Raw genomic sequence first — 26,204 nt, forward strand, 5'->3', positions numbered from 1 at the left:
AATCTGGCCGCACGCAATACACACGTTTCGCGTCGCTCGCTCGCTTGGTAAGCAAAAACTTTCGCGAGATAAGGCAGAGCCATGTCTGGCTGCATTGTTTTGACGAGACGCGAAACGCGAATGCTGCGGGATTGCGGCTCCTAATCGAGTTGGTAGTCGAGATGTGCCGAAATTTGAGTTAATCCACTTACTGCACCCGCTTGCTTGTGCTGCAAATCAATTTGAGGCGCTGCTCTTTCGCGTCAAAAGAGGTTAGGCAAAAGACAAAAGAGCAGATTTGTATGAATGAAACGCAAACATCAAGGATCGACCTTGAACTGAAATAATACAGGAAAAGGGTGTCATTAGCAAAAACCACGAGCGGAAGAGGAAAACCCGGCGAAGCTTTGAATTTTCCCATACAAATGTTACGGAAAATGTGTGTCGCTTGTTGATTCTCGACAGTCGTCAGGACGAGACGTTGCAAATAGATTCAGCACCTGCGGGAAATTCGATTTATTTTGCAGTCTTCATTTACTTAAAATCATTCAGTTTAATAGTTAGTTTTCGTGACTCCACAATGCAATCATATTTTAGACTCTGCATATCATTTTTCATTTTTGTCGGAATTTCCTCTACAAAAGTAAAACAATTTTGGAATCAGTTTTATTTTATAATTTTAATTTTCAGGGTAAATGACATGTCAACGCACTCAGTTTCTGAGCAATCTGCGCTTTCCTAGCTTTCTCAGATGACGACAGAAGCCCAATGGGATCATTAAGTTGTGGAAGAGATCTGAATTACGTTCGTTACTGCATCTCGCAATGTTTAAATCTGATGTCTTCGCCAACCAAATGCCTTTACAATCCTAGGACGGGCCTTGTTTTGGATGTACAAATTCAAATTTTATTGCTATTGATGAAACTAACACAATAATACTCTCTTTCAGGGGAATCAATGCTCTGACTGTCCAGTGTATGACCTTAACAGTGAAGCAGTAATATTAATTTGTTTAGTTGTAAAATACCTATTTTATGAAGTGAATTGAAAGGGAAGACGCAATAGGCTACTCTTTGGACTGGGTAACTATCAAAATTATTAACAACTTTAATTATTCTTTTGGCGCAGTTCAATTGATTTATAAAAAGATGTGCGGTATTACAATCGCTTTCAAACCTTCTCCACCGGTATTATAAATTTTCAATGATAAATTTTCAATTTTATTTAACATTCAAGCGTCCATTCAGGTCACTTATGAAACCTCTGGCTTCTTCTGTGGCAAGGTGGAGCCGAAAACCAAGCACTGGACTCCAAAATCAGCAACAGAAGTGAAATGTGTGCTCGAGGGATTGCGTGAGTGATTGTAAAATCTACCTTTGAGACCACGCATAAAATAAAAATTAGCTCCTGAACACCTGAATTCCCGAAAACTGAGGGTTCAAGCCTACAAGGGCTCGTGCGGCAAGTTCCTTCTCTGCGACTTTGAGTTTGAGACCAACTCACCGTTCAAAACAGACATCGTGCCTTTCGATCCGATGCCAGGAAACAGAACCAATACTTGTTTGGTTTTCACTTTCGACTTGGACAAAGGCGTTGCTTCCAACATCAGACTCCGCGAGGCTGAATGCACCGAGAGCTCGGCTTTTATCTGCGTCCAAAGGGATTTTTGAGTTTTCATGATTGCTTAGTAAAGATTTAAAATTAGGAACAATTTGTTTTGAATTGAGGAATGATTCAAAATTGAAAATTCGTGGTTTCACATTTTGATTTAAATTGTCTCCAAGAATAATTCAATAATTTACCTTTTGCCATGTATCGTTCAGTTTTTTTTAATATTTAACACATCTCTTTGTCCATGGATTTAATAAAAATCTATTCAATTCTAATATTAATTAATAATACGATATTTTAATTAGAATGGAATTGCAGTAAATTTGCTAAGAGTAAAATTTAATTTTGAAGATGTTAAAGACGTAAATTAAATTTCAATATGGAATGAGATATTTTGCGAGATTGTGCGTCTAGAAATTGAAGTAGAAAATAAAAATATTAAATAAATCTTTCTCCGACATTTTATTAAAATGGTATTTCAGTTCCTACTGCCGCAAAAATATTTCATTTCACCTTCAGTTTTTATTATCTGTTTAACATTTTAAAATTTCGTAAAATAAGTATTCATATAGTGGTTAAAATTAACGTTTTAACATCAATGTAACAGCTTGTTCAATTGTCAATCACTCTACAAAACGTGTTAATAAATTTCTCGTGCAAAGTTTGACGCAAAAATTGTTGGGCAATGTTTTGGTGCAGAGACCACTTCTCCGCCGGAAGCAATAGTTAATAAATTTATCGTCTCGGTCGGAATTCTCGGGACGGAATTCAATTAAACGGATGCAGATGGCTGGCGTTGAAAATTTTACTCTTGTGCCGGCGCTGTGTGTTGGGCGCTCGCTCTTTTGTTTGCGATCTTACGCGCTGCAATAATATTTTAAAATAACCACAAACAACGCAAGCGAGCAGAGGGAAACAAACTAGGCTCTGCTGCTCTCGCGGGCAAACATTTAGGGAGGAGGACGAGGAGGAGGAGAGAGCGAGACTAGTGAGTGTCTTTCGAGTATTAGCGCATGCACCAAAAGGGAGAAACACTTATTTGCAAATGGTGTCACAATTTATTCGCCAGAACGCGGATAAATATAAACTCGCTCGTTCTCTGGCTGCCGGCGTACAGCGCGGCGCGCTCTGCGATTCTCCCAAACGGCAGCCAGCGTCCGACCCTCGAGCTCCACGTGCTGCAGCGCGCATCAAATTTTCACGAAATTAATTTATTCCAATTGTTCCCTCGCGCTGCAGCCTTGCAATGCAATCCCGCTCTCCACCTCTGCAGATTTGAGTGATGCTAAACTGCGCTGCAATGCGTGAAAACGTGGAACTATGTAGGCACTTTTCTTTACAGTCGCTGTTTATCTTTATCCCTTTTAATTGGCCTGAGAAAAGTTTGTAAAGTAGATTTTGTGACTCTATTTAGTAATGCAGTCAAATTTTTGACCAATGCAAAAATATTTTTTGACTGAGATTCCCAAGTCTAATTTATTTTTGATGAGCACTATTGGAATTTGTCAATATATAATTATTTGGCCTCAATTGTTTTTATTTTTAATTAAAAGAAATGCGGCCCCTGAAAAATTGCGCAAGGTATTTAAATGGTATACTTTCATAATGAATAAAAAACCGTTTTAGTTTTTAAAATATTCTCGAAACTCGTCTAAACATAGCCCAGAACCAACTTTTTCGTCTCTAGAAAACATTTTCGATTTGTAAGTTTTAATATAGAGGGGACTCGCACAATCAATTCAATTCTGGAATATTCACTGTTGAATTTCAGCAGCTATTTATGACAAATTGGAGTGCTCAGCAATAAATTTTTCCAATTATGCTCTTCACATTTCATCATCTTTGACTTCAATGATCTACGAGGTCATGAATAATTGAATAATAGTAATTAACTCAATTAAATGTATAGAAATAAAAATAATTATCTCAGAATTTAAAAACAAAAATACCAATTTATTATTTCCAAGCAAACAGCTTATTTTCGATACGATCTAAAAAGTGACTGAATTTAAAGGAGGTGACTTCTTTCATTTAGAAAGCCAACAGTAAAGTAATTTCGTTGTAAATAACAAAGAATCTCGACGAAATATCAAATACCAGTGATAAAAATTTTATATTTTTATTTAATTCTATAAAGAAGCAGGGAGTTCTTTTTTTAAATTATTTTTATTTAAAAAAAACATATTAAACTATATACGATCGTCTAAATGTTACTGCGTAGTTGTGAACGTGACAAATAACCGATTGAAATAGCCGCTCCAAAAATAATGCATCATTAGAATAATTTGGCAAAGCCGTTCAAAAACGATCAAAATCAATGTGTAAAATACACTCTAGTCATTTTGCTCAATTGACTTGGCATTCGTGATCACGCAAAACTAGCGAGAGTGCGAATCAAAAAAGCAGCGCGGGAGGGGGTGCGAAGTATGTGCCGCGGCGCGAGGGTTGATTATGACGCCAAACGGCGGACAATTATCACGGCGTATTATGCAGAATGGCAGGCAGCGCACACACTCTCACACAGACACGCAGAATTCAGAGATGATGAGCTCGGATGGGCGGCCGAACCCACCATTATGCGATGCAGCAATCATCATAAAGTCCAATTAATCAATAATTAACTCCGTCGCCGGGCATCGATTCGCCATATCCATAACAATGATTCACAGTTATTGGCCAGCTTAGCGCTACACAAATACACACACACACACGCCGCTTCAGCGCAGCATATGCACCGCACAATGAGCCAGCCAGACAACAGAGAGATTTGCTCGTTTCCAATTCTGGCCGTGTATATTTAATTTACTGCGGCCGATCACATTTGTTCGGACGTGCTCCGCGCAATCATCTCCAAATAAGACCGGCGCACTATGATTAGCTCCAGTGGACCAAAATTGTGAAAATTATTTTAGCCAAGCTGAAATTAATTAAAATCAATGCAAATATATTACTTTCAAATAATCATCATTACGAATCTGCAGGGCAACTCTGCTCTATACACATTGCCCATAAAAGAAATATTTTGCAGGTTAGGATTTACCGGAATTGCATACCTATTTTAAATGAAGTTTAACTTATGGGCTCAGTTTTAAAATTTTTATGTAAACCTATTATGTAACTCGTGCTCAAAATTTGCGGAAGCCCTAAGTGTTCGACGTAGGCGAAATATATTGCGACACCATATACTTCTGTTTTTAGCCACTTCCGCTACAATTTAAGACTCAATCCTGCTGCTGTGGGTTCTACACTTGAAAAAATTTCATATTGGTGAAATAAGACCAAATACATAAGTTTATCAATTCACCGTAGAGACGAAAAAAAATTACAAAGAAAAACTTTTCCAATGATTTTACGTGAATTGGCTGCACTGGTTTTTTTCATTTCATCATAAGAAACCATTTTAAGGGTTATGTCAATCATTGCAGTGATAGTGACTTAAAACAGTAAATAACCGGTGGTGTTATCTATTAGCGGATTAGAGTACTAAGTGATATAGAAGCCCAGGGGCGATAAGTCTTAAGAATTATGTCTTCAACGGTCTTCAATAAATTTATGGATCAAATCAACTGGTTTCGTATAGACAAATCCAATTGCTGAAACTGCAACTTTTAACAATAGCTGATTTGTGTGTTAAAATAACTCCAAGTACAAACTTACCTTTTTCATAACAAGGATGTATCTCAATTGACTTTTGCTTCAGTTAAAATCGTTAAAATTTCAGATACAGATTTAAAATTTTTTAAAATAACAAAATAAAAAATTTGATAATTTAAAACGACATAAGTCCCATTAGCACTAGATAATTTAAGGATTTTCTTACATTTGCATCCTCGGTGTTTAGTGGGCAGTACATTTTTCCTATAGAAGCACGATATGTAGAAATATCGAAAAATAAAAAGCTCGCAATATACCAAAGCAGCTGCATTTGATTCCAACTGAAAAATTGCCGCCAAAAAAATCTATCGCACAAATTGTATTTTTATTTTAAATTTAACTATGATTATGTGTGATGAGCACAGTTTTCTAATTTTGATTGTCTGTTATGGGTAGTAGAGATCATCAGATTTGAGCTGGCAAAGGCAAGTAGGAGAGCAAGCGAGCGAGACAGTGAATTTATGGAAGATTTAAGTGCCAGTGCAAACAGCGCGGACCGACGAGAAGAAGAAGAGACGCTCGTGAGAAATGCGTGTAAGAACAATTTATGGTATTTATTCAGCAGATTAAAACATATTTGCCGTGCCATAAATTCACTACTCCGATTTGGCGAAAGGGGATTAAGGAATTACTGCACGCACCTCCCAAGTATGCGCCCGCATGTGTGTGTGCCGACGAGTGAATCATTTCTTAATCCATTTTGGAGGTAAATTGAACTGAAACACCGCGAGACAACAAAATGAAATTTGGCTGCTACCGCGTGCGCAGGAAATTTTTCATTCGCAAATTTGTGACTCACGTCTTTCTTCATGAATAATTGTTAATGCGTTTTTACATTAAACGCCATAAATCTGCGGGAATTGTGCCTTTTATGCGTTTCCTGGTAATCTCGCTATAAAACTTTACAGGAAATTAATATTTCACTCTTTTTCCCTCTCATCTCTCTCTCCTCCACTGCTGCTTTATCTTGGCAAAAATTATCCAGCGGCATTTTCGAGCGCATAAATTCTCCGACTCGTCATGTGGGCCGCGCGCATAATAATTCACAACTCCTAATTCCGCACTACACTTTTTTTATTGCAGCCCGCGCCTTTTTTATTGCCTCTCTCGCCGTCCGAATTCTTAATTAGACCCGAAACAATGGGGATGAAAGGAAATGGCTCTTTGAATGATGAAAATTTCAGATACGTAAGGCTATCAGGGGCGACAATATAGGTAGGCAACCTGAGCAACAGCCCCGCCATGCCGGATGCATAGCATAGCAAAAGATTCTGCACGTGGTTGTGAGTTGAACTGAATAAAGGGTATTTTCATTTAAAGTTTGAATTTATTTGGATTGGTAATAAAACATGAATTTAAGTTCGGTCCAACCCTTGTTAAAAACCCGAAGTAAAAGTATATCGCTTCTAACGAATAGAAGTTTCTTTGGGGCGAGAGGAGAAATAGCCTGATTGTTTTGATAAAAATCAATTAAAAATCGTCAGATTTAATTCTAAATGACGTGTGGCAATTAAATTATAAATTTTGGTTTCATGGTCAGTAATCTACATTCATACTCAACAAATATACAAATGAGTCTTCAACCGACGATCTTCAATGGAGCTAATCTCTTCTTCGTACGTATCCGATCCGAGCATTAAACATCCTATTGATTCGTCCTTAATTCAAAATAGTAGCTGGTCCGTATCCACGCTACAGCCTATCGGCCAGGTTGCCTTAATAACATACATTTCGCCATAGTAAATATACAATTCATATGAGGAATAACAATGATTTGGAAACAAATTCTCATTAAAAATATACTCACAAAAATTGATTTTGAACATCGGTTCAAATCACAAAGGTACGCAGATCCGCATCAAAGCGTGCGTCATTCGTGGACATGGCCCGTCTAGGCCATTCCACCTTCAACGAGCTACGTGCTGCACTCAGCCAGACAAGCACTCCTAATGCCAGGCTTAAGCATTCGCTCTTGCCGGCTCACAAATATTCTCAATAACGAATTACAAATATTTCCAAACATATCCCTCAGAAGGCGAAACATATCAATCATACAAGAAATTAAACGAGTGATATACGTACAATTACTCGTTACACGCTTCTCAATGAAACTAATAACGCTAAAAATATTAAAATCATTTAAATTCTCCTTTAAAAAAATATTGTCGTTGCTGGCAAAGACTGGTAATGTTATGCATAAAAAACATACTGATTTTTAAATACACACCCAGTTGGTGGTGTGGGCTGGAATACGTACGTTTCTGAAAAAAAATGAATTAAATTACATTGCACTAACCACTTGGCAGCCCACATTAAAAAAAATAATTTAAAAATTTAATATAACTGAAATAATCCATGCGTTTCATACAATGTTGATTTCACAGCTACATTAAATAATCAACACTATAATCAAACCATTGGCTCGCATTGATGAGCGTATGCTTTGCGTGCTATGAGAGAATCCAAGCGATGTTTAGGGTTTGAGTGCAGGCTGATATGCACCTATGTTTGACTCTCTGTCATTTCAATGACGATTCCATTCGGATTTGGGGGGTTGCGAAAGCTTTCCGACTCGCTACTTGCTGGTTTGCACCCTTCCAGCAAGCCATAATTAATTTCACGGGACGAATGCCGAGCGTTTCAATTAAGACCCTGGTGCGGGGGCAGAAACACGAGCTGGTCCTTTTCTGCAATGGGCTTCGTCCAATGAGGCCCATGTCATTCGTTCGCGATGATATTTGGACGCGGAGTTTTCGCGGGATTTTCGCTAAAAAGTATGGGATCTTCCGTCTCGAAAGAGGTTAACCAATAAACAAAAAATAACAAAATTGCTTTTATTCATGATTCTAAACCACAATTATATTAAAAAAACTTGTTGCCCGAAGTAAATTGTTTTATTTTCTAAAATTCAAAAATCGTACGTTCGATCGATTTAGGAGTGTGATGTTTTTTCTTTTCAACTTTCTGTTTTATTGTTTCTTAGAAACTCCCCTCGTAAACTCCAGCTTCAAACGTACCCTGCAAACTTTTGATTTTTCTCCCAATCACTAATTCATTTTTACCGACGACATAAGCATCCTTTATCGGAAACGAATCCCTTCGCTCATTTACAAAATTATTGGCAGCCGATATTATCACATCGCCCCAGAGGAAATTGGAAAATATCGTATCTGCGTCGCTTCAAAATGCAAAGATGAAACAAAAAGGAAGATTCGATCAGTCTGTCTCGCACAAACAACCTGATAGAAGCAGATACTCGGTGAAATCTAAATCCTGAGTACGCCGGAGTGCAACGTTCATGAATCTGGATTTTGCGGAGGACGCGTCACGATGGTTGAGAGAAGGGCTGCTTGCTGTCTTTCTGTCTTTCTCTCTATTCTTTCTCGCCGCCGGGCGCGCTTATTAGCTAACTTTTTTAATTGATTCGAGATTGACATCAAATTGGAAAATTTATCTTTCTCACTCGCAGGCGCGCCGAACGAGACAGAATTAATTAAAATTGTCAAGCGGACTTGACGAGCCAGCTTGAGCTGCGAAAAGCAGAGAGCTGCCGGTCCGACGACGACGACTCTCGAGCGCGTTTGTTTAAGAAAATTGGTAATTAAAAGAGAGCGCGACCGCCCGCCTACTCTTTAATTTGAATGAGAAAGAGCCATGCGTCTTGAGAAGCAGATGGAATTTGTAAATTTAGAGAAATGAATTTTAATTTTGTTAAAAAACACATGGTTTTTTGAGGGATTGTGAATATTTCAAGAGCTATCTGATTATGGAATGAAAAAATGAATCTCAATTATATTATAGTGTAACGTTAAAGCACGTAAGATTTATTTTTCAGTCCATAGTTTACAGGATTTTTAATCTCGACATGAATGACAGAAATATTTATTTTAACTAGTAAATATGAGTTTTCAGTTCCAAAATAATAAAATCAGGTGTTTAATAAGTGGTAAATAGATTAATAATTATTTTAAAAAATAAACTATTCAAAATATTATTGACTGAGTAATAAAGTTTTCTTGTAATTGTTAACTGTACAGTATTTATTTTGACCAAACGTTAAATAAAATACAAGTGATAATGAACAACACATATTTAAATTTCGCTTCTGCACTACTGATCTACTCATAAACGAGGCGCACAGTGCGATGCTGGAGCCAACCAAAGCACACTCATTAGATTTCAGTGCATAAAGTGTGACAAGAAACACGTTGCAACGAGCGGGAGCAAGCGAGCGCAAATTGGCGCGAAATATTGCTGGCGATAAAATTTTGACAAGCGGCACCGCAACCCTTCTGCTAATATGCACTCGCACCGGCTGATGCACGTGCAATTAAGGGGTGTTGGATGCAGCAGCCGGACGCGGGGGTAGATTCCAGCAGCCCCCACCCCGTGCCACCCCCGGTGCGAGCAGAGAGACAGAAGTCGTCAGCAGCGGCGAAAACACACACACACACACGCACGCGAAGAGCCAAGTGAGGGCCTGCAGGCGCGCGCGGACTCATTAAAAGTAATCGAGTCGGTGTTAATTTGGCGCTGACAAAACACGGGCCCGCCAGATAATGGGAAATGCAAATGAGCCGCCAAATTTAAAACCCAATTACGCTAAGATCCAGCAATTTATTGCATTATATCATGCGGCCAGCAGCGAGCTGCCTGCTGCCACGCACTTTCACACAAAAGGCCCGCCGGCTGATACCGCGCGCTCGGCCAACTTTTTATGTTTGCCTTTTTAATGAGGCCTTATCTTATTAAATCAAGCCCCCAGCAAACGCGTGAGATGTGGCTGAAATCAGGCGCGTTTTCGCACTCCGAGCCGATTATTTTGCCTCCAACAACTGTCAATTTTGTTGGGTAGAAAAGAGTTGTTGATTTTTGTACAAAAGACCTAGAAATTTTCCAAATTAAATTTGGGTTAAATCATATCATTTCAAGCTAGATAGTGATCAGGTCATGGTTTGGATGTCATTTTTAGGGAAAACATCAGACATTCTTAAGACGAATATCGGTAGATATAGAATATCAATGGATATAATGACGGTTTTAATCAATATTTCTCAGGGTTCATTTACTCGAAAAATCAAATTAAAAATTTACAGAAGCCCCTATTTAAAGCAACACTTAATAATTATCTAAAGCTGATGCCCAATTATTTTTCACTCCGATACAACCCAGCTGTATCATTTAATTAATACGCTTAGAATCTAACTAAGAAATACATAAAGAGATGACTATATATGGTTAAAATGTTACCAATATATATACCTGATACTTTAAGCAGTTACTAATCTATGAGATCTAAAAAAGGTATGTTCAATATTTTTAACTTAAAATTAAAAAGCCATATTCCTCAAAAACTCAGTTGACCGATCCAGAGCGCTCTGCGCATCTTTTTTTTATATTTCGTCGTTGCACTTCTTGGGCAGAAGGGAACCTGCGCTGTCCTCATTTAGCAGAGAAAAATTTTAACCGTTGAATTTTAAAGCAAAATGGTTTACAGTAATTTTATTTTTAATTATCCGCTTGTTGTTTGGTCTCAGTGCTCTAAAACCTACATAAAATTTAAGTCACTAAAACTATATGTTTCAACAATTACAAATATAAAAAATTAAGTTGTTTAACATTTTTTTAAATAATTTTTTATTTTAACATTAAAATTTAATTTTCTAATTTTAATTAAAAGCTCATAATTTTATTTTTCTAAAAATTTAATACGTTTTAATATCATAATTTTGTACATTTAAATCTTTTTTCTAGTGAAATATATAAAAATTATGATGGTTCTCTAGTGTTATCGAGTAACTTAATTCAATGATCTTTCTTTCACCATACTGGGCTTCATATATACATATATAATGATCATTGATTCCAAGTTTTTAGATTTAAATTTATAAGATTGATTAAAATCACGCTCTTGGTTGGCATTTGTCTGGATAGTCGATAGGGCAATGTATGGGGAAAGAGCCCTGCAAAACCATAATAGAGATAAATTGAAACAAGTGCTGAATGTTTTATTAAGCTGCATAGCACGTATTATCAAGAACGGCTTTAAGTATGTCTAGTTTAAAGTATAGCAGATTTGCGAAAAAAGCGTGCAGAATTTCCGATTTATGATCAAAGCGTTCTCAAATAGCTATGCTATATAAAAATCGTGTGCCATCAACCTGCTGAAACCTAAAAAGGTCGAGTTTTGGTTTGTTTTGACCCGCAACTGCGGCAGAAAAAGAAACAATAAACGAACAGCTTTCTCAATTGTGACACATTAATATCCTCAAATAAGGAAGAACAGGCTCAAAATCAGCTCAGGCAAAGCAATTTACCGTGCACAGCCCGGCCCGCAAGATAACATAAAGACGCGTGCGGCAGCCTCTCTGGGGAGGAATCATTGTCCAAAATAATTTGGCAAGCGATAAATTATTTCATTTTGTTATCGCCGGGCGGAGATAAAGCTTTATCACCGGAGCAGGAGCGCGGCGCGTTCGGGCCCCGTTGCAGAACAAATACGTCGGCGGCGGCAGATGAGCCGAGAGTTTCGGCGCGGTATCGATCTCCCTTTATACACGCGGAGGTGGCAATGATATTATTTGTCGCGTGTGTGTGTGTGTGTGTGTCTATTCGGTTAAGATGCCGCCGGCCTACAAACTGTCTCATCGGCGCGCGCGCCGAAAGAAAGGCCGCGCGTGAGAGAGTGCCACTGTGTGTTTTGTCACGTTCCGCTTTAACAACTTAACGCATATTGTCGAATATTAGCCGTCGGGGAGAGGCGCACACACAGCACCGCTCCCGCCGGCCTCCTCCTTCTCGTCGTCGTCTTCTTCTTCTTCTCGCTCTGAACGGCAGCTCCTGTCGCAGCCGCAACTAATGAAGATGCGGCCAAGTCGAGTTTGACACGCGCACAACACTGACTATTCGCAATCACGCTCGTCGCCTAACGTGGAATGCCGTGCGTCAGTTACTTAGTATATTATAACACTGTTAACTGATATAATTCGTAATTTGATGGTTTCAGCGAGTTTTGGACTTCCAAAGAATAAGACTCCTGATGGGGCTTTACAAGGAAATCGCCATTTTTTCAATTTTTTTCTTTTTTTTTTAAAGAAGACTTTCAATTTTGGGTGATGCTAACTGAATTCAGAATCGCGCGAGGCTATCATAATTATTATGAGAATTAAATGCAACTCCCTCGAGGTGTTGTGAGCTATTTATTTTTCCAGATTTTTACAAAAAGGTCTTGCTCTACTATTTTCGGCCCTTATTTATGAACTAGAATGGAAACATGAGTTTTAATCAGAGTCTGTCACATATTTCCAGCATCAATTGAAATTTAACATGTATTAAAAACAACCTACTAACTTTTAAATTTAGTTATCCTCAGCTACCAGACGAGACAGGAAGGTAAATTAAACAGCCTTTTAAATGTAAGAAATCAAACATCATTGATATAAATCAGAAAAAAATAAAATCAAGGCTTCATCCTTGTTGTTTTCAATTCTCGACCATAGTTTCGACGTCATCAAGTACTTCCTAATCATGAGTAATCAATTAAAATCATACAACAATACAATAATGTCACACCTAAAATTACAAAATTTCGACACAAAAAATTCTTAACACTTCTTTACAAATGTCACCAACCTATTCTTGAGGCAGTTGAGGGTTGCGGCTTGCTCCAAAGACCAAATGTGAGAATTCTATGTCCACCACTTTGTTAAATATACGCGCGCACCAACGAGTATGAAGCCTGTTTTTATTTTTTCTCAACATCAAAGCAACCTCGAGTCGTCGCCTTTTTCAAAATCTTTTACATATTTGTCAAAATCTTGTATAAAAATCAGCAATGAAAAACAGTTATAATACCAGGTTGTTTTTTATACACGTTAACGTTTAATTTCTTAAACTTATGTAAGAAATATGTGAAAAACTCGTGTTTCCATTCTAGCTCATAAATTAGGGCTACAACAAGTAGCCAAAACGTGTAGAAATATGAAAGCAGCTTGCTAAACACCGAGGAAGCTTTAATTCTTCTTACTATTGGACTATTTTACTAAATAAAATCATTAACTTTCTCCTTAAATTATATTAGCATTGAGATATTTACTTAGTTTATTAAAATAAATATTTACTTGAAAGGACCAAAATAGTCCGCATATAGCATTAACATAAAATTGCGAGTGACAAAGATAATGAAGAATGCTTAACAGAAAAGAGTCTTACAAATCATCTTAAGAATTTAAATTTGTTTATTTATTTCAAAATTGAAATAACGCTGAAAATGCAAAGTGCGCTGCTTTCTCACTATTTACATTGGTTGCTCGGCGGGAGTGGCACTTGGCACGCCATTCGAAGGTGTTACTGAGGGATCAAGTATTGAAAGTGCAGGAGTAGCGAGCGAGCGAGTGAGAGAGAGGCGAACAAAGGGTTAAGCCAGCTTAGTGCCGGGCGTCATTGCTTGCCCCTCAAGTGAGGTCCCTGCCAACCTGCTGTTTGCTTGCTTGCATGTGTTTAGTCGGCGGGTGAAACGCACAAAGGTGCGTGCGAGGAGAGCAGCGAACGGTGTGCGGCTCAAATCAAACGGAATTTTTGATCAAGGTATTAGCGCGCGTGGAGAGGCAGCCACCGCCGCCGCCGCCGCCGGCCTGATAATTCCTGTACGACTTGTCATTTCAAGAAATGGGCCTCGGCTTAAAATGCCAGAGTGTTGTTGCCGCCGCAGCACAAACAAAACTTTGCCAGGAGCAAGGGGTTTACCATCGTGCGTGTGAAGGCGGTCTTTGCAAAACGATAATGCCATATCAAAATTACACTTGCACAAAGAGACTTTCTGTCGGTTTAAAAAAATTTCAAATTTCTGTAAGGCTGGAAGCTTTATACATATGATTGGAATTTGATTTGATACATATGATTTCGATTTTTAATTATAATATATAATCAGTAAATTATAATTAGTTCCAATCGCTTTGCTAACTAATTGGGATCATTTGAACAAGGTTTTGGGTACATTTCTGAGTGCCCCGATGGCTTCCATTCAAATATTCTAAAAACTCTTGACTAAGTCGTTCGAACGATGTGAAGATCTTGCAGATCAAACCATTTCATAGCACACATAGCTGTCGGTAAAGTGGCTAAACATACGAATCCATCAATGTTAGTGCTTACGGACCACCCTGATGTCAGGGATCGATTTCTTACCTGTTCTGATGGTCTTATTTGACCTTATAGGTAACCCAGCATTATTCTATAGCTGAAAATCGATCGATCGTGAAATTTCTATTTTCTCACTACTTACCTGGACTAAAAATTGCAATTTTTGTATTTGCAACCTTAGACCCTCCAAAAGTTTCATCATTTGCAGACGGTATCAAATCTCTCAACACCAAATAAACCTAAAAATTACTAATATTAGGTTTTTGAAAGTAAAAACTCGAATTCGAAAGCGAGTGATAAAAATTATAAATTTATAAAATTGCCAAGGAGATGGCGTCTTACTTTCCAAATAATAAGAGTGCATAATAATTAGAGAGACTTGATTTTTAACTTCTATCCAAGAAAAAAATGATGGATTTTGATGATTTAAATTTGAAAAACAAATAATAAGGTCTCAGTAATCTGTTAGTAGATTTAAAAGGTTTTCGACTCCTTTGACTATTGGTTAAAGAGACGTTTATTATATTTCTTGTGTTCAGAAGGGGAGTCTGATAATTTTAAAATTTCACTTTTCTATTAAAAACTAATAATAATTGCATTAGTTTCGAAAATTTTGCTGCGATGTGTCTCTACCACACAAGTGAAGTGATTTTTAAGTAAAAATTTCAATATTTAATTATCTGAAAATTGCTGGCGCATTGGCAGAAAAACGCAGAACAACTCGCGTTTCTTTTATGACGTAGAGTCATTTCAAAATTTGAAGATCTTTACAAGAATATGCAGAGTGTCAGGGTGGGACGGCGTTGCCCACTCATTTTGGCCGGGGTCACTCAGGGCACTTAAGCCAGGGAGCAATGAAAAAGAAGGGATTTGTGCCGGCCGCTCGTTTATATTGTGCAAAGCCCGTCGTCGCTCGGCGCGCCGAGTCCTTTGCTCGTCCCTTTGTCAGAAGCAATAATATTTAAATAAACTACTCGACGCGCTCGCGTACCGTGCGTGTATAATAATTTTTGTCCATACAGATTACGAAGCATTAGAGGCGAGGAAAGGGTCTCTTTCTCTCTCGGGTGTGGTCACTCGCGCGAGCGCTTGTGTGCTTTTATTTTAATATCAACACCTTAAATCAAACACAAAGGAAGGAGGGATTTGAATTGTCGCCGGCGGGAGAAAAGGGTCCGAGGAGGAATTACATTTGGTAATCAACTGCGCCCATTCGCCCTCTCCCGCGCCCAAACTATCGCACTAGAGGTCACACCATCCATGGCATTCGAAAATTCAGCTCCTCACGCTATTTTATGGAATTAAATTTTTGAGTTGTGTTGATGATGACCTATTTAATAATTTGTTGAGCATATCACAGCGAATGAATTTAAAGATGTAGTCTAGTTGTAGGTCTACAGACACAATTGCACGAAGCAAATAAAGCATAATTTTTATTTAATTTTTTTTAGTTGATATAGAAAAAAATTAAACTGAATTATTGGCACCAGAAAGAATCGGATAATACGAGTAATGGAAAAAACTCGAATTTTTCTTGGCAAAACACTTTAATTAACCTATGAATGAACTTAGACTTGGTTTTCTGTGAAAGAAAACATAGGTATGACACCAAGAACGCTAATTTCGGATTATGTTTTTGCCCAAAAACCACCCACGGAGACTCTCTGAGGGGTGGATAATCAATTTCAACCCCCCATTAATGTCAACCATTATTTACAATCGGTAAATGGTCATATCTGCTCGAAATAAGGTTTAAAACCAAAATTTGAAATTACCCGATGAAGCAAACACTATACGGAAACTTTCATTTAACTTGACAATTGCATTGGGAATAATTTTCAGGGATATTCAAATGTGCCAAAAAATTCTCTGGGTTTAACAATTACGAAAACCTTGAACATTTCTGTGAATATCCCAACGCTCTTCCAAAATGACCTATAATTTGAAGTTCATTCGATTGGACTTGAAAAAATAAAAACGCAAATGCAAATTCTCACTAATTTAGACTAATATTAATATTAATAGCCATTGTAGTTTTAATGAGTTTCTAATCTAACATTTCACATCTGATTATTCATCAAGACAAGACTGAAAATTTGCTCGGCCGAGCCTAGCAATGCAATTTGCCACTGCAGCGGTGGCGCCAGAGGTGTTGATCCGGTGGTCAGCGGCCGTGAGAGCAGAGATGGAGACTGACAACAATCTGCCAGGACGGCAAAAGAGCAGGCAAGGGGTGCAAATTAAAAGCGGTTGGCGCGCGCGTCCGCCGGTCAGCAGCCAAAGAACATAAAAGAGATGCAGGGGGAACGTATGTCTAATAACATTAAGAGTTAGTTTATGCGGTGCTTAAGTCAGGACGTGTGGAATCAGTCGCCGTGCCGGGCGGCGAGGGCGGGGGCCGGGGGGCGGTACAAGGAGAGAGATTAAGAGATAATGGACGAGCAAGAACACATAATAACCGGCACGCCAGCAGCCTCATTTTGCTGCTCGCGCCGCTCAATATCACACTCGCACACACACACAACAAAGAACAAAACACGGCCAGCTAGGTGAACGAACGAACGAACACCGTGCACAGCAGCAGCAGCAGCAGCGGCGGCGGCGGAGAACTCTAATATGCCTGCGGAATTTATTTTTATTGGTCTCCTTGCGAAAGAGAAAAGAGCCAGCGGATCTGCACCGACGCCATCGTGCCTCTTCTGCACGCAAATTTATTCCACTGCACTACACTTTTTGGCGCTCATTTGCATTTGAGGCACCACGAGGTGAACAATTAGCCAAGGAAATTATTTTCTAATATGAAGATTATCTTATGATAAGTTAAAATTATCGTACATTTATGAATATTTCCTCTGGTAGAACAGTTACCAATAGAATTCATTTAACAATTGCATCAATAGCAGAAGATCCTCATCTTCTGAAAATTTTAAATTTTAAAAACGGTTTTTGAATAGGGGGTTTAATAGCCCTATTTTAATTATATTTTCTTCTTTTCCCAACAAAGCTATATTACCGTTAAGAAAAGGTCTGAAAATTTGTGCCTTTTTTGTAACAAGAGAGAATTTTCTTAAAAATCTGCTTGTGATTGCGAAAAAAATTACAAAAAGCTTGATTTTCTCGTTAGAAGATAAATTTCCTGGAGGTTCATGCAAAAATTGAACCAAATTATTTCTAAAATTTTATTAAAAAATATCGCTGCGTTCAGTCATAATCAATTTTTTTAATCTCTTAAAAGATACAAAAATGAGTTAATTTATGGACGAAATCTGTTTATGAATTAAGTTACAAACTATGTACTGTAAAAGCAATTTTTAAATCGGAATATTTTCGCAAAGCATGCTTAGTAAGTTGTAAAATCTTAATAAATCAACAAGTTTCTAAAATTATCACTTAGAACCAATTGGTTGACTGTTTTCAGAAAGAACCGTCTGAAATTCATCCCTTAGTTAAAATTCGCTTATTGTAGAACTAACGAATTACTACGACCGTGTATAGTACCTTCATAATGCTCAATGAATAACAACAATTATAATTAACAGACCCTCCCACACGAATCGCGCAACAAAACATATATTTCTTAGACAGCATAGGCACGCCGGCAAGCCTTCGGGTCCGGCGGGTTGCATATCAGAAATCTGGCAAAGGCGGCGTCTCTCGTTGTCTTGCTCGGCTGCTCCACGCTCGTCTTGCGGCCACTTGCGATATTTATTTTGCGTGTCCCAGCCCGAGGCGTCTCTTTTGACTCGAGCTCGTCGGTGCAAGTGACAAGCTTTGATTTTTCGCGATGGAGTGAAGAGGCCCGCAGACCTCCGGAGAGCGACTTCAAAGCTGCTCTTGCGATGCCCGAGGAGTCGTGCGTAAGAAAGTATGGAGACGTTTCTGCAACATTCACTTCTGACAGCGCTTTACCGGCCACCAAAGTGGAACGACCGTGATTGTTTAACGGGAACCGCTTTTATACCAGGAAGAGCTAAATGCTCCTCTGAAGAGTAAGAAGTGAAATCTAGAAATTTTCCGCTAACATGAAGTCAAAGCCATCTATTTATTTTAGACAGTAAATTCTTCTTTCTTGAGTTGATCGTGAGCATAAAAAAGTAATAAAATGCTCAGACTTTTCCTCGTGTCTTCCTCATTTGAATTTTTCAGTTAGATGTGTTTCTTTTGAACCAGAAGATGACATAAGAAAAATGAGTCAGTAAGATTTGCAAGTTTTTATGAGATTTCATCAGTTTAAGAAACACTAAATAACGTAGTCAATTTTTTGTGTCTCTACTTCAGCTGTACATCATTGCCGTCAGGTATTTTGTAGGTCAACGGCCAAGGTACAGAAAATTATTTTAAATAAATATTTCTCAAATTTTTCGCTTCATTAGAAATGCTAATTAATATCGAACAGAAGTATTAAGAGGAGCATAGAGTATAAATATTTTTGATGGATGCACAACAAACGAATACTTTCCGAATCAACTTAACGTCCCCTGATGCAATAAAGGTGTTTCAGGGTGCCAACCTCCTACCACCCTTTCCACCCTTGAAGTACATTTCCACTACAATAGTTATATAAACTTGAAAATATGATTTCGAAAGGGGGTGGAGATTGTCAACTGGAAACTACTAAGTTGCATCAAGAGGATGGCAAGATGATTTGCCATCCGTGAATGGGATGCAGTTTCTATATTCTAACGGTTAAAAGCCAAGTTGCAAAGAGGCAATTTTTGTTTTTTATTTAAAATCAGTTTCATTCCTCGTGGCATGAATCCAGAAAATATTATGAATATCATTTTAAAAGTAAATTATGCAAAGGAGAGTCCCAATTCTATTTATAGTAAAATGCAGTTGCTATGTGTATGGCACATTTATTATGGTTATTATGCGTAAATCCGAGAGAGCTACTGTTGATACATACATAGAAGGCGCGTCTTTCTGGCAAAAACACTGGCGGCGACGCAAATCACCACTCGGCCGCGCTCGCCTGACGACTGAATAACAAAGTAATTCAGGAAAATTTATAAAATCCGTCTTCGCTCTTGAATGTTTGCGGAGAGACCAAGCGGATTTTTATTGCCTTGGCTGTGGCAATAACTCCCGTTCAGGAAGGCAGTAAAGCATTGAATTATGCGCGCGTTTATGTGACACACTCTGCTCGCACAGGCCGCGTTCGACTTGTATTTTCGCCAAGTCTTCTCGTCCGAGCGCACAAATAGAGTGGTAACAACCGTATTTCTCGTATAAATATTGAGCCGATACAAATACAAACCACCAAAATACTCGTGTGCAATTAATATCGAAGGCTGAAATGTTTCGAATTGTCAACATGGAGAGTTATAACCTGATGCTAAGGCTGTCAAATTCACACAATCGAATTCTTCTCTTAGCTTGTAATCATCATGGAAACATCCAATGAGCTTAGATATTTAGCACTAATTGTGAAATATTTTCTAATTTTTAAAATTTTAGCGCAAAATTATTCAATTTACAGTCGGAAAGGTTTGGTTTCGCTGGACAATTTTGCCTTTTAAGCCTTTTAAGTTAGTTTAATTGTTTCCAGGACAACAAGTAAAATTTTACGATTGCATTGCGTTTTTATTGCAATCAGTACCCTCCAATTCAAACAACCTGGCCTCTTTAAACTGCAAATGTGAATATTTTTTTTTTAAAAAATACCAAGATGTAAAGCTTGATTTACATTTATAAGACTAATTAACATAATTTGTATGGAAATTCTCAGTTTTGGTAATTTGCGTTCCCTAAGGTTGTAAAAGATATTTTGTATTTAATCAGAATGTGCTAAATAAACCCTTCCAAAAATGAAATCACGAGATTAAATGATAATAAATAAAGAATTTCTTTGAGAAAGTGTATTTTCAAGTCTAAAACTTGTTTGTCAGTTTGGCTTTAAATAATTCATTTAAAAACTGTCTTAAACTGAATTTTCGCTCTGTTAAAAACTCTAAAGTTAGTCGACTTCTTCTCCCTAAAACCCGCGTCTAAAATTCAAAGCCTGAAATTGCAAATGATTGCCTTTTTGTGTTAAGAACAATCTGACGTTGTGCCAAGCCGCCAAAGCAAAAACGAGCATTGATATGCGATTTAATTACTCTGTATATTATGTCTGTTGTACACCTTTTGGTGTTTAATAAATATTTCATTCATTGCCTTTTTGAATTCTCTTTGCCTTTAATAAAGTAACAAATTTTTAGGATATAAACAAAAAATCGCAAATGAAACATTATTGAATTTGTCATCAGAAGAGTTCAGACAGTGCAAATGTATCCTATTTGTAAAAATCAGGACAAATTTCACCAGAAAACCCGCGGGGAAAATGAACTGTCTCAATGAAGCAGAACGCACCGAGCGGAATGGAAGGGGGCAGAGCAGGAGAAAGAAAAGCTGCCGGTCAGCAGAGCGAAATCTCGCTTATAAATTAATCTAGGTGGAAATCAGCACCAACAGGGAGTGCGTCCTCGGGGGACGGGCAAGCAAGAAGCCAGGGTATTGCGGCCGTAACTCGTGTTTTCCTGCCTGCCGGGTCGAAGGGCGGTTAAGCCTGGTGGTGGCCACAGCAGGACAGGACGGCCGGCCGACCGACCGACCGACCGGTCGCTCCACCATGAATCAACATTCGAGGTGCTGCTGTACAGAAATAAAGACCTTAGCACTTCGGGGATCCATACATCTCGAGCGGGAGCTTAGAGCCACCAGAGGAAATACGCTCGCACGCTTTATGTGCCGGACTTTGCTCTTTATTTGCGACAGAATGCATTGTGGGTGACACTAAAGATGCAAGCTTATTGCCATTACGGACGCCGAATACCCGCCGTCCGCCCGCAAAATAAAATAAAATGCGCCAACTCATGGCGGACGCGAACGAGAGCCTTAACTAGTGGCACCGCGCGCGCGTTTTTCCTTCCGCTGTCCACGTGCGTGACTTGCCCCGGCTATGACACCGAAATATACGACGGTTCGCAGAAAAGGACCTGGAGGGATAAAAAGACAAATTTGACTGAGAATCGACTCTTTTTGATGGCATGTGGACTTTTAATGATGGAATAAGAGTTACATTTCACACATTTTTAAATGCCCCGTCACGATTCACTTTTATTATTGTCCTGAATGGGACAAAGTACCATAATATATGTTAAATAATTTAAATGTAAGAAAATTGAAGTTTTCGAACTAAAATTTAAGAAATATAGTTATGGTTTTAAATTTTAAAAGTGGCGGGAACTTAAGTTGTCCTATGGTATGGGAATTTTTTCTTTTTTTAAGAAATGACGTTTCAACAATCGAAAAAACAACATTTTTTTATTTTATGTGTGTTTTAATATACAAATAAGCTCTAAAAACCATCAGAATCGCTAAAACTTTACATTCTTAGACTCGTCTCGACATCCCCTGACCAACTAAAGGGTTTAGGGGTTCTTACCCTCCACTCCTAAGTTGTTTTTATTATATTTCAACCTTTCTTTTTTGCCTTTAGTTCAAGTATAAACTGTTTTAATTTTGAAATAAGATGGAAAATGAGAGTATAAGGTTTGATTAAATTTTTAGCGGTAAGTGCATGCTTAGTACATAAAGGTGGTGTAGCAGGGGTGTAGAAAGAGGTGAGGGTGAGCATCCCCTAAACCATTCAGTTGGTCAGGGGAGGTCGAGACGAGTCTAAAGGTGTACAGTTTTTTGCGATCTTGGTGATTAGAACCCGAGATTTACAGTTTACAAAACATGAAAAAGTAAACAAATTCGTATTTTAAATTTTGTGGAATTTTTTCGAAAATAAAAAACATGTCACACTGAAAGTTTAACATATTTAATGGGACAATTTAAAAGCACGTTTTACAATTCCAAATTACTGAGCTAATTTCCAAAGTTAAAATTATAAACCAAAAATAAACAGTAGCGACATTTATTTTGTCCTTGTTCTGGGACATCAAATTTGGTGTTGCTCGATTGAGCTTGGCAGGAGAAAATCAATGCTCACCTAGGGAGATGAGATACTGAGGTCTCAAAGCTTCCAAAAACTGTCCCGTATATACCTGTAAAAATGAATGTTTTTATTACGCAACTTTCCAGTAAATTTTAAATTTGGATAATGTGATTTGTTATTAATCACTAGGTTAATTTAAATTGCACTTTGTAACAAGGAGACATTAGACATTATTGCGCAGAAGTTAAATTGAATGCGTTTCGAAAGGCGTCCGCACCGCTGTGACCCCGTGCGGTGAAGGGTTGGCGGGGGCGTGTGTTTGTGCTGGCTGCGAGGGGGAAGCTGCCCGGCGATATTAGCGCCTGTATATCATGTGCGACTTGTGCCTGGTGAAGGCCAGTGTGGCAAATGCCGCCGCTCTGCTTACACGTCGCGCATAATTCTGCGGTTTTCCATGAATATTTTACGCCGGCAGTAGCGGCAAGTGCGCCCAACGACGCGATTTTTACCGCTCGCCGATCGTAATTTACGCCGCAGCAAATTTTAATTGCCCCCCGCCTGCACCCGTGTTGTTGATTGCTGTCCTCGTTCGTTCACATGAAACCGTGTCCGCTGCACTCCGCGTCATCCTGACGTAATTGCATAATTATTTATCTCTACCGCACTGCTTCGACACCGGAGAGTACATCACGTTCATAATTATTTTGCCTTTGATGGAGAGTATGTTCGTTTGAAGCCTTACTAAGCAGAGATAAAATATTAAGAACTGCATTGAGGTTGTAAAATTCTGAGCTTTTTATGTATATATACTAAGGTTCAAAGTAATCTTTATTGAGGTTCTGCAGGGCATTCAAATTTCATTACAATCGTTCTAAATTTGTAGTTTAATACATAGATTTTCAAAATTTCTGTTAACCTCTGTAGGTTGGTAAAAATGCTTGAAAGTTATTTATATAGAAAAATTCAACTGGTGATTCTAGGCTAAAATGCTCTTGATGGATCACCAAGACCGTAGGATATCTTGAAAAAGAAAAGCTCATAAGAATCGTGAGAATCTGTATGTGAAGTACTAAGATTTTAACCGATTCACCGATTGCGAAGCTGCCAAAAGATGGAACCACCGTAAATTTACGATTTTAATGCACGTCTTTTGCAATTTATGAATCAATCCTACTGCTCTGCATTCTACACTTAAAAATACACTTAAATTTATTTATTATCAAAAATCGGTTCAGCCAATCACCATACAAATATAAAGAAAAACCTTTTTTAAATCAAAAAATAATTGATAATGGTTTCTACGGTTATTTTTTTTTTTATTTCAGTGCAACAAAAGAAAGTGTAGAACGCACAGTGTCAGGATTAAATCAGAAATCGCAGTAAAGTGAATTATAATTGGAAGTAACCGCTGGCGCCATCTAATGACGGCTTTGAACACAAAGAGCTTTCGCAATTGGCGAATAACCACTTATTAATATTTAAAATAAATGAACGTCTTTCAATTATCTTTATTCATATCTTCACCAAATAATTTTGAATAAGATAAGGTTGAATTGCTCATCCTGAGTGGAAAACTGAGCTAACCGTCAAGTTTTAGAGAGTCTAAATATATTTTTAGCTATTTCCACCTGGAAAATGTACCCTAATAAATTTCAGCTACTAAATTAAAATGTTGAGCACATTAATATCGTACTAAAACTCGCAAGTCTGAATAGTTGCCATATAAACTTTGTTTTACATATAGGAGAAATATCGATTATCTTTTGTTCTGAATGAACGGAATGATTCGGGCAGAAGTTTGGGTGCCAAATTATTTTTGCTGCGGTCGATCTTAATCCTCTTAGGGCATGCACGTGCGAGATATAATAATTTAGTCGTCTTTGGGCCTCGCGCGCGCTCTCGCACTCTACACTGCTAGCTCTCTCTCTCTCACACACACACTTGGACCATTCTGACTTATAGACGCAATTAAAACATTTTCGCAATGGTCGAATAAGTCATAAATTCTGGTTAATTCAGCAGCCATTGTGTGCGGAGCCGCTGCTTGGTTGGTTGCTTCTGCACATGTATGAAGAGTCCTGAAGGTAATAATGCTAAATCATGCAGGACACCATCTGCTGTGATGATTCTAAAATCTCTAGCTACAACTAACTAACTACACACACACACACAGCCTGCCTGCCTGCGAGCGCTGCTCCTCTGCTAAAATAATAACCCCCGTCCTCCTCCACCCTCCCGCCGCTCACCCCTTTTATTATTGCCTCTCGCAGGCTTGCCAGCCCCTTGCGACATGCAGACACATGCACGCGGGGCAGTGATGAGTATTCGCCAAAATTAAGAAGAGTTCATTAGAGTAAATTAATTGTTAAAATTAAAGACAACAACTCTACAAAGGAGAGAATTAAAGAATTTGAAAAACCAGGAAAAGATTGAAAGCATCTTTGACGTTAACGAAAGTTTTAAAATAGCTAAATTGTAAACCAAAATTTGTAATCTAAACAATTTGTATATTTTGAGTAATATAATTTTATAGTTTTGATATGAACCTTTTTTACCTCCATTTTATTAATTTGAATTTTTAAATTATAGTAAAAAATTCTTATGCTGTATAAATACCATTAAAACTAGTAATGATATAAGAGTTTTTAAGTGAAAGAAAAATAAAAATAAAATAGTTGGGTTCATATCCTTAATTAATTTAGAAATTCCTTTTAATTAAACAAACATCGTCACCCACAATCACGATTTTTCGCAACTCTTCACTGCCCTGAGCGTATTCAGTCATAATATCAACTATGGCACTGTTATCGCGCATTCGTTGCCTAATTTATTAATATTGCATCCATTCGAAATAAGATGTAGTTATCTGCTCTGTACGGATGTGTTTGTAAACGCGTGCGTCGTTAAGTGTGCGTCTCTTTGGACTTTGCAGAGATAAAGCTGCGCCGTGTACCCGCAGATGCAGGCGCTCGGCTCACTTCTGTGCGTTGTCTCCTTCAATTTCTACTTAGAAATTGAAGATGAATATTGTGAATAATTTAGTATTGCAAGAAAATGCAAGATGATTTTCCCTAATTTGTAGTTTCACCCAAACAATTATGAGATCCACGCCAAATAGAATGTGGTTGTGTCTTTTTTATCTTGACCCAAAATGCTCTATAAAAATAAATCCACGAGAAAAAAAGTGTTTGTTGAAAACAGCAGCTTTTTACAATTTAAATTCGATTTGCCTTTAGGTGGCAAATAATTATTCACTATTCTAGAAATATTTACAAAGTCGTTAACTTAGTTGGTTTTAAATGGATTCTATCAGAAGCGTACATTAAAAATATAATATATACAACAAGCATAATTTAGCTTAGAATTTTTATAATATTTTCATTAGTTTGATCTATGGGCAAGAAATTAAGACTAGTAGGTTTCTACATGTGAATTTATTTTAAATTTGTTGTGGCTGTGTGTATCTGAAAGGACTGAGACTTCTAGTAAAGGACGACTGGCTTGGTAACTGGCTGCGGAGCTGAACTGTGTGATGTGAAGAGTTAAACAAGGCTCATATTCTCATGGACGGGATTAGAACTCGACACGTAAAAACGTGAGCTGTGTCCGGCTCATCTCGTGGACGGAAAAGCTTAGTGCAGCAATTCCGAACGAAAAAGCAACGTTCCATGTTGGAACGTCCGAGCGGGTGCGAACAGTGACTTCGTTGGCGCGGGCTACAAAGAATGGTACCACTTCCTCGTGTGTCGGATGCATCATAGTCTCTCTCGATGGCGACGGACGTCTTATAGGTACATCGTCGCTTGATGTCCTCCTCCAGTGGGCTGGTCCAGTCGTCTCGGTGGTTGCAGGAACTCTGATCAGTTTGAATTTGCTCCTCAAACAATGTAATGAC

General features: G+C 38.1%; 1 protein-coding gene across 1 annotated transcript; it reads left to right on the plus strand.

The window, feature by feature from the left end:
- Positions 1-1,096: 1,096 nt before the first annotated feature.
- Positions 1,097-1,775, plus strand: LOC135947346 (uncharacterized). The gene is made up of 3 exons (XM_065496139.1): positions 1,097-1,166; positions 1,227-1,332; positions 1,384-1,775. The coding sequence occupies exons 1-3, from the start codon at positions 1,128-1,130 to the stop codon at positions 1,647-1,649; spliced, it is 411 nt and encodes a 136-aa protein (XP_065352211.1). The 5' UTR covers positions 1,097-1,127; the 3' UTR covers positions 1,650-1,775.
- The last annotated feature ends 24,429 nt before the right edge of the window (positions 1,776-26,204 follow it).

This window comes from Cloeon dipterum, chromosome X (genome assembly GCF_949628265.1).
Source record: "Cloeon dipterum chromosome X, ieCloDipt1.1, whole genome shotgun sequence".
Classification (NCBI taxonomy): domain Eukaryota; kingdom Metazoa; phylum Arthropoda; class Insecta; order Ephemeroptera; family Baetidae; genus Cloeon; species Cloeon dipterum.

Coding starts and splice junctions, on each gene's coding strand:
- LOC135947346 (XM_065496139.1), top strand. CDS start 1,128: ATGTGCGGTATTACAATCGCTTTCAAACCTTCTCCACCG. Junction 1,167..1,226: donor CTTTCAAACCTTCTCCACCG/GTATTATAAATT, acceptor GCGTCCATTCAG/GTCACTTATGAAACCTCTGG. Junction 1,333..1,383: donor ATGTGTGCTCGAGGGATTGC/GTGAGTGATTGT, acceptor AATAAAAATTAG/CTCCTGAACACCTGAATTCC.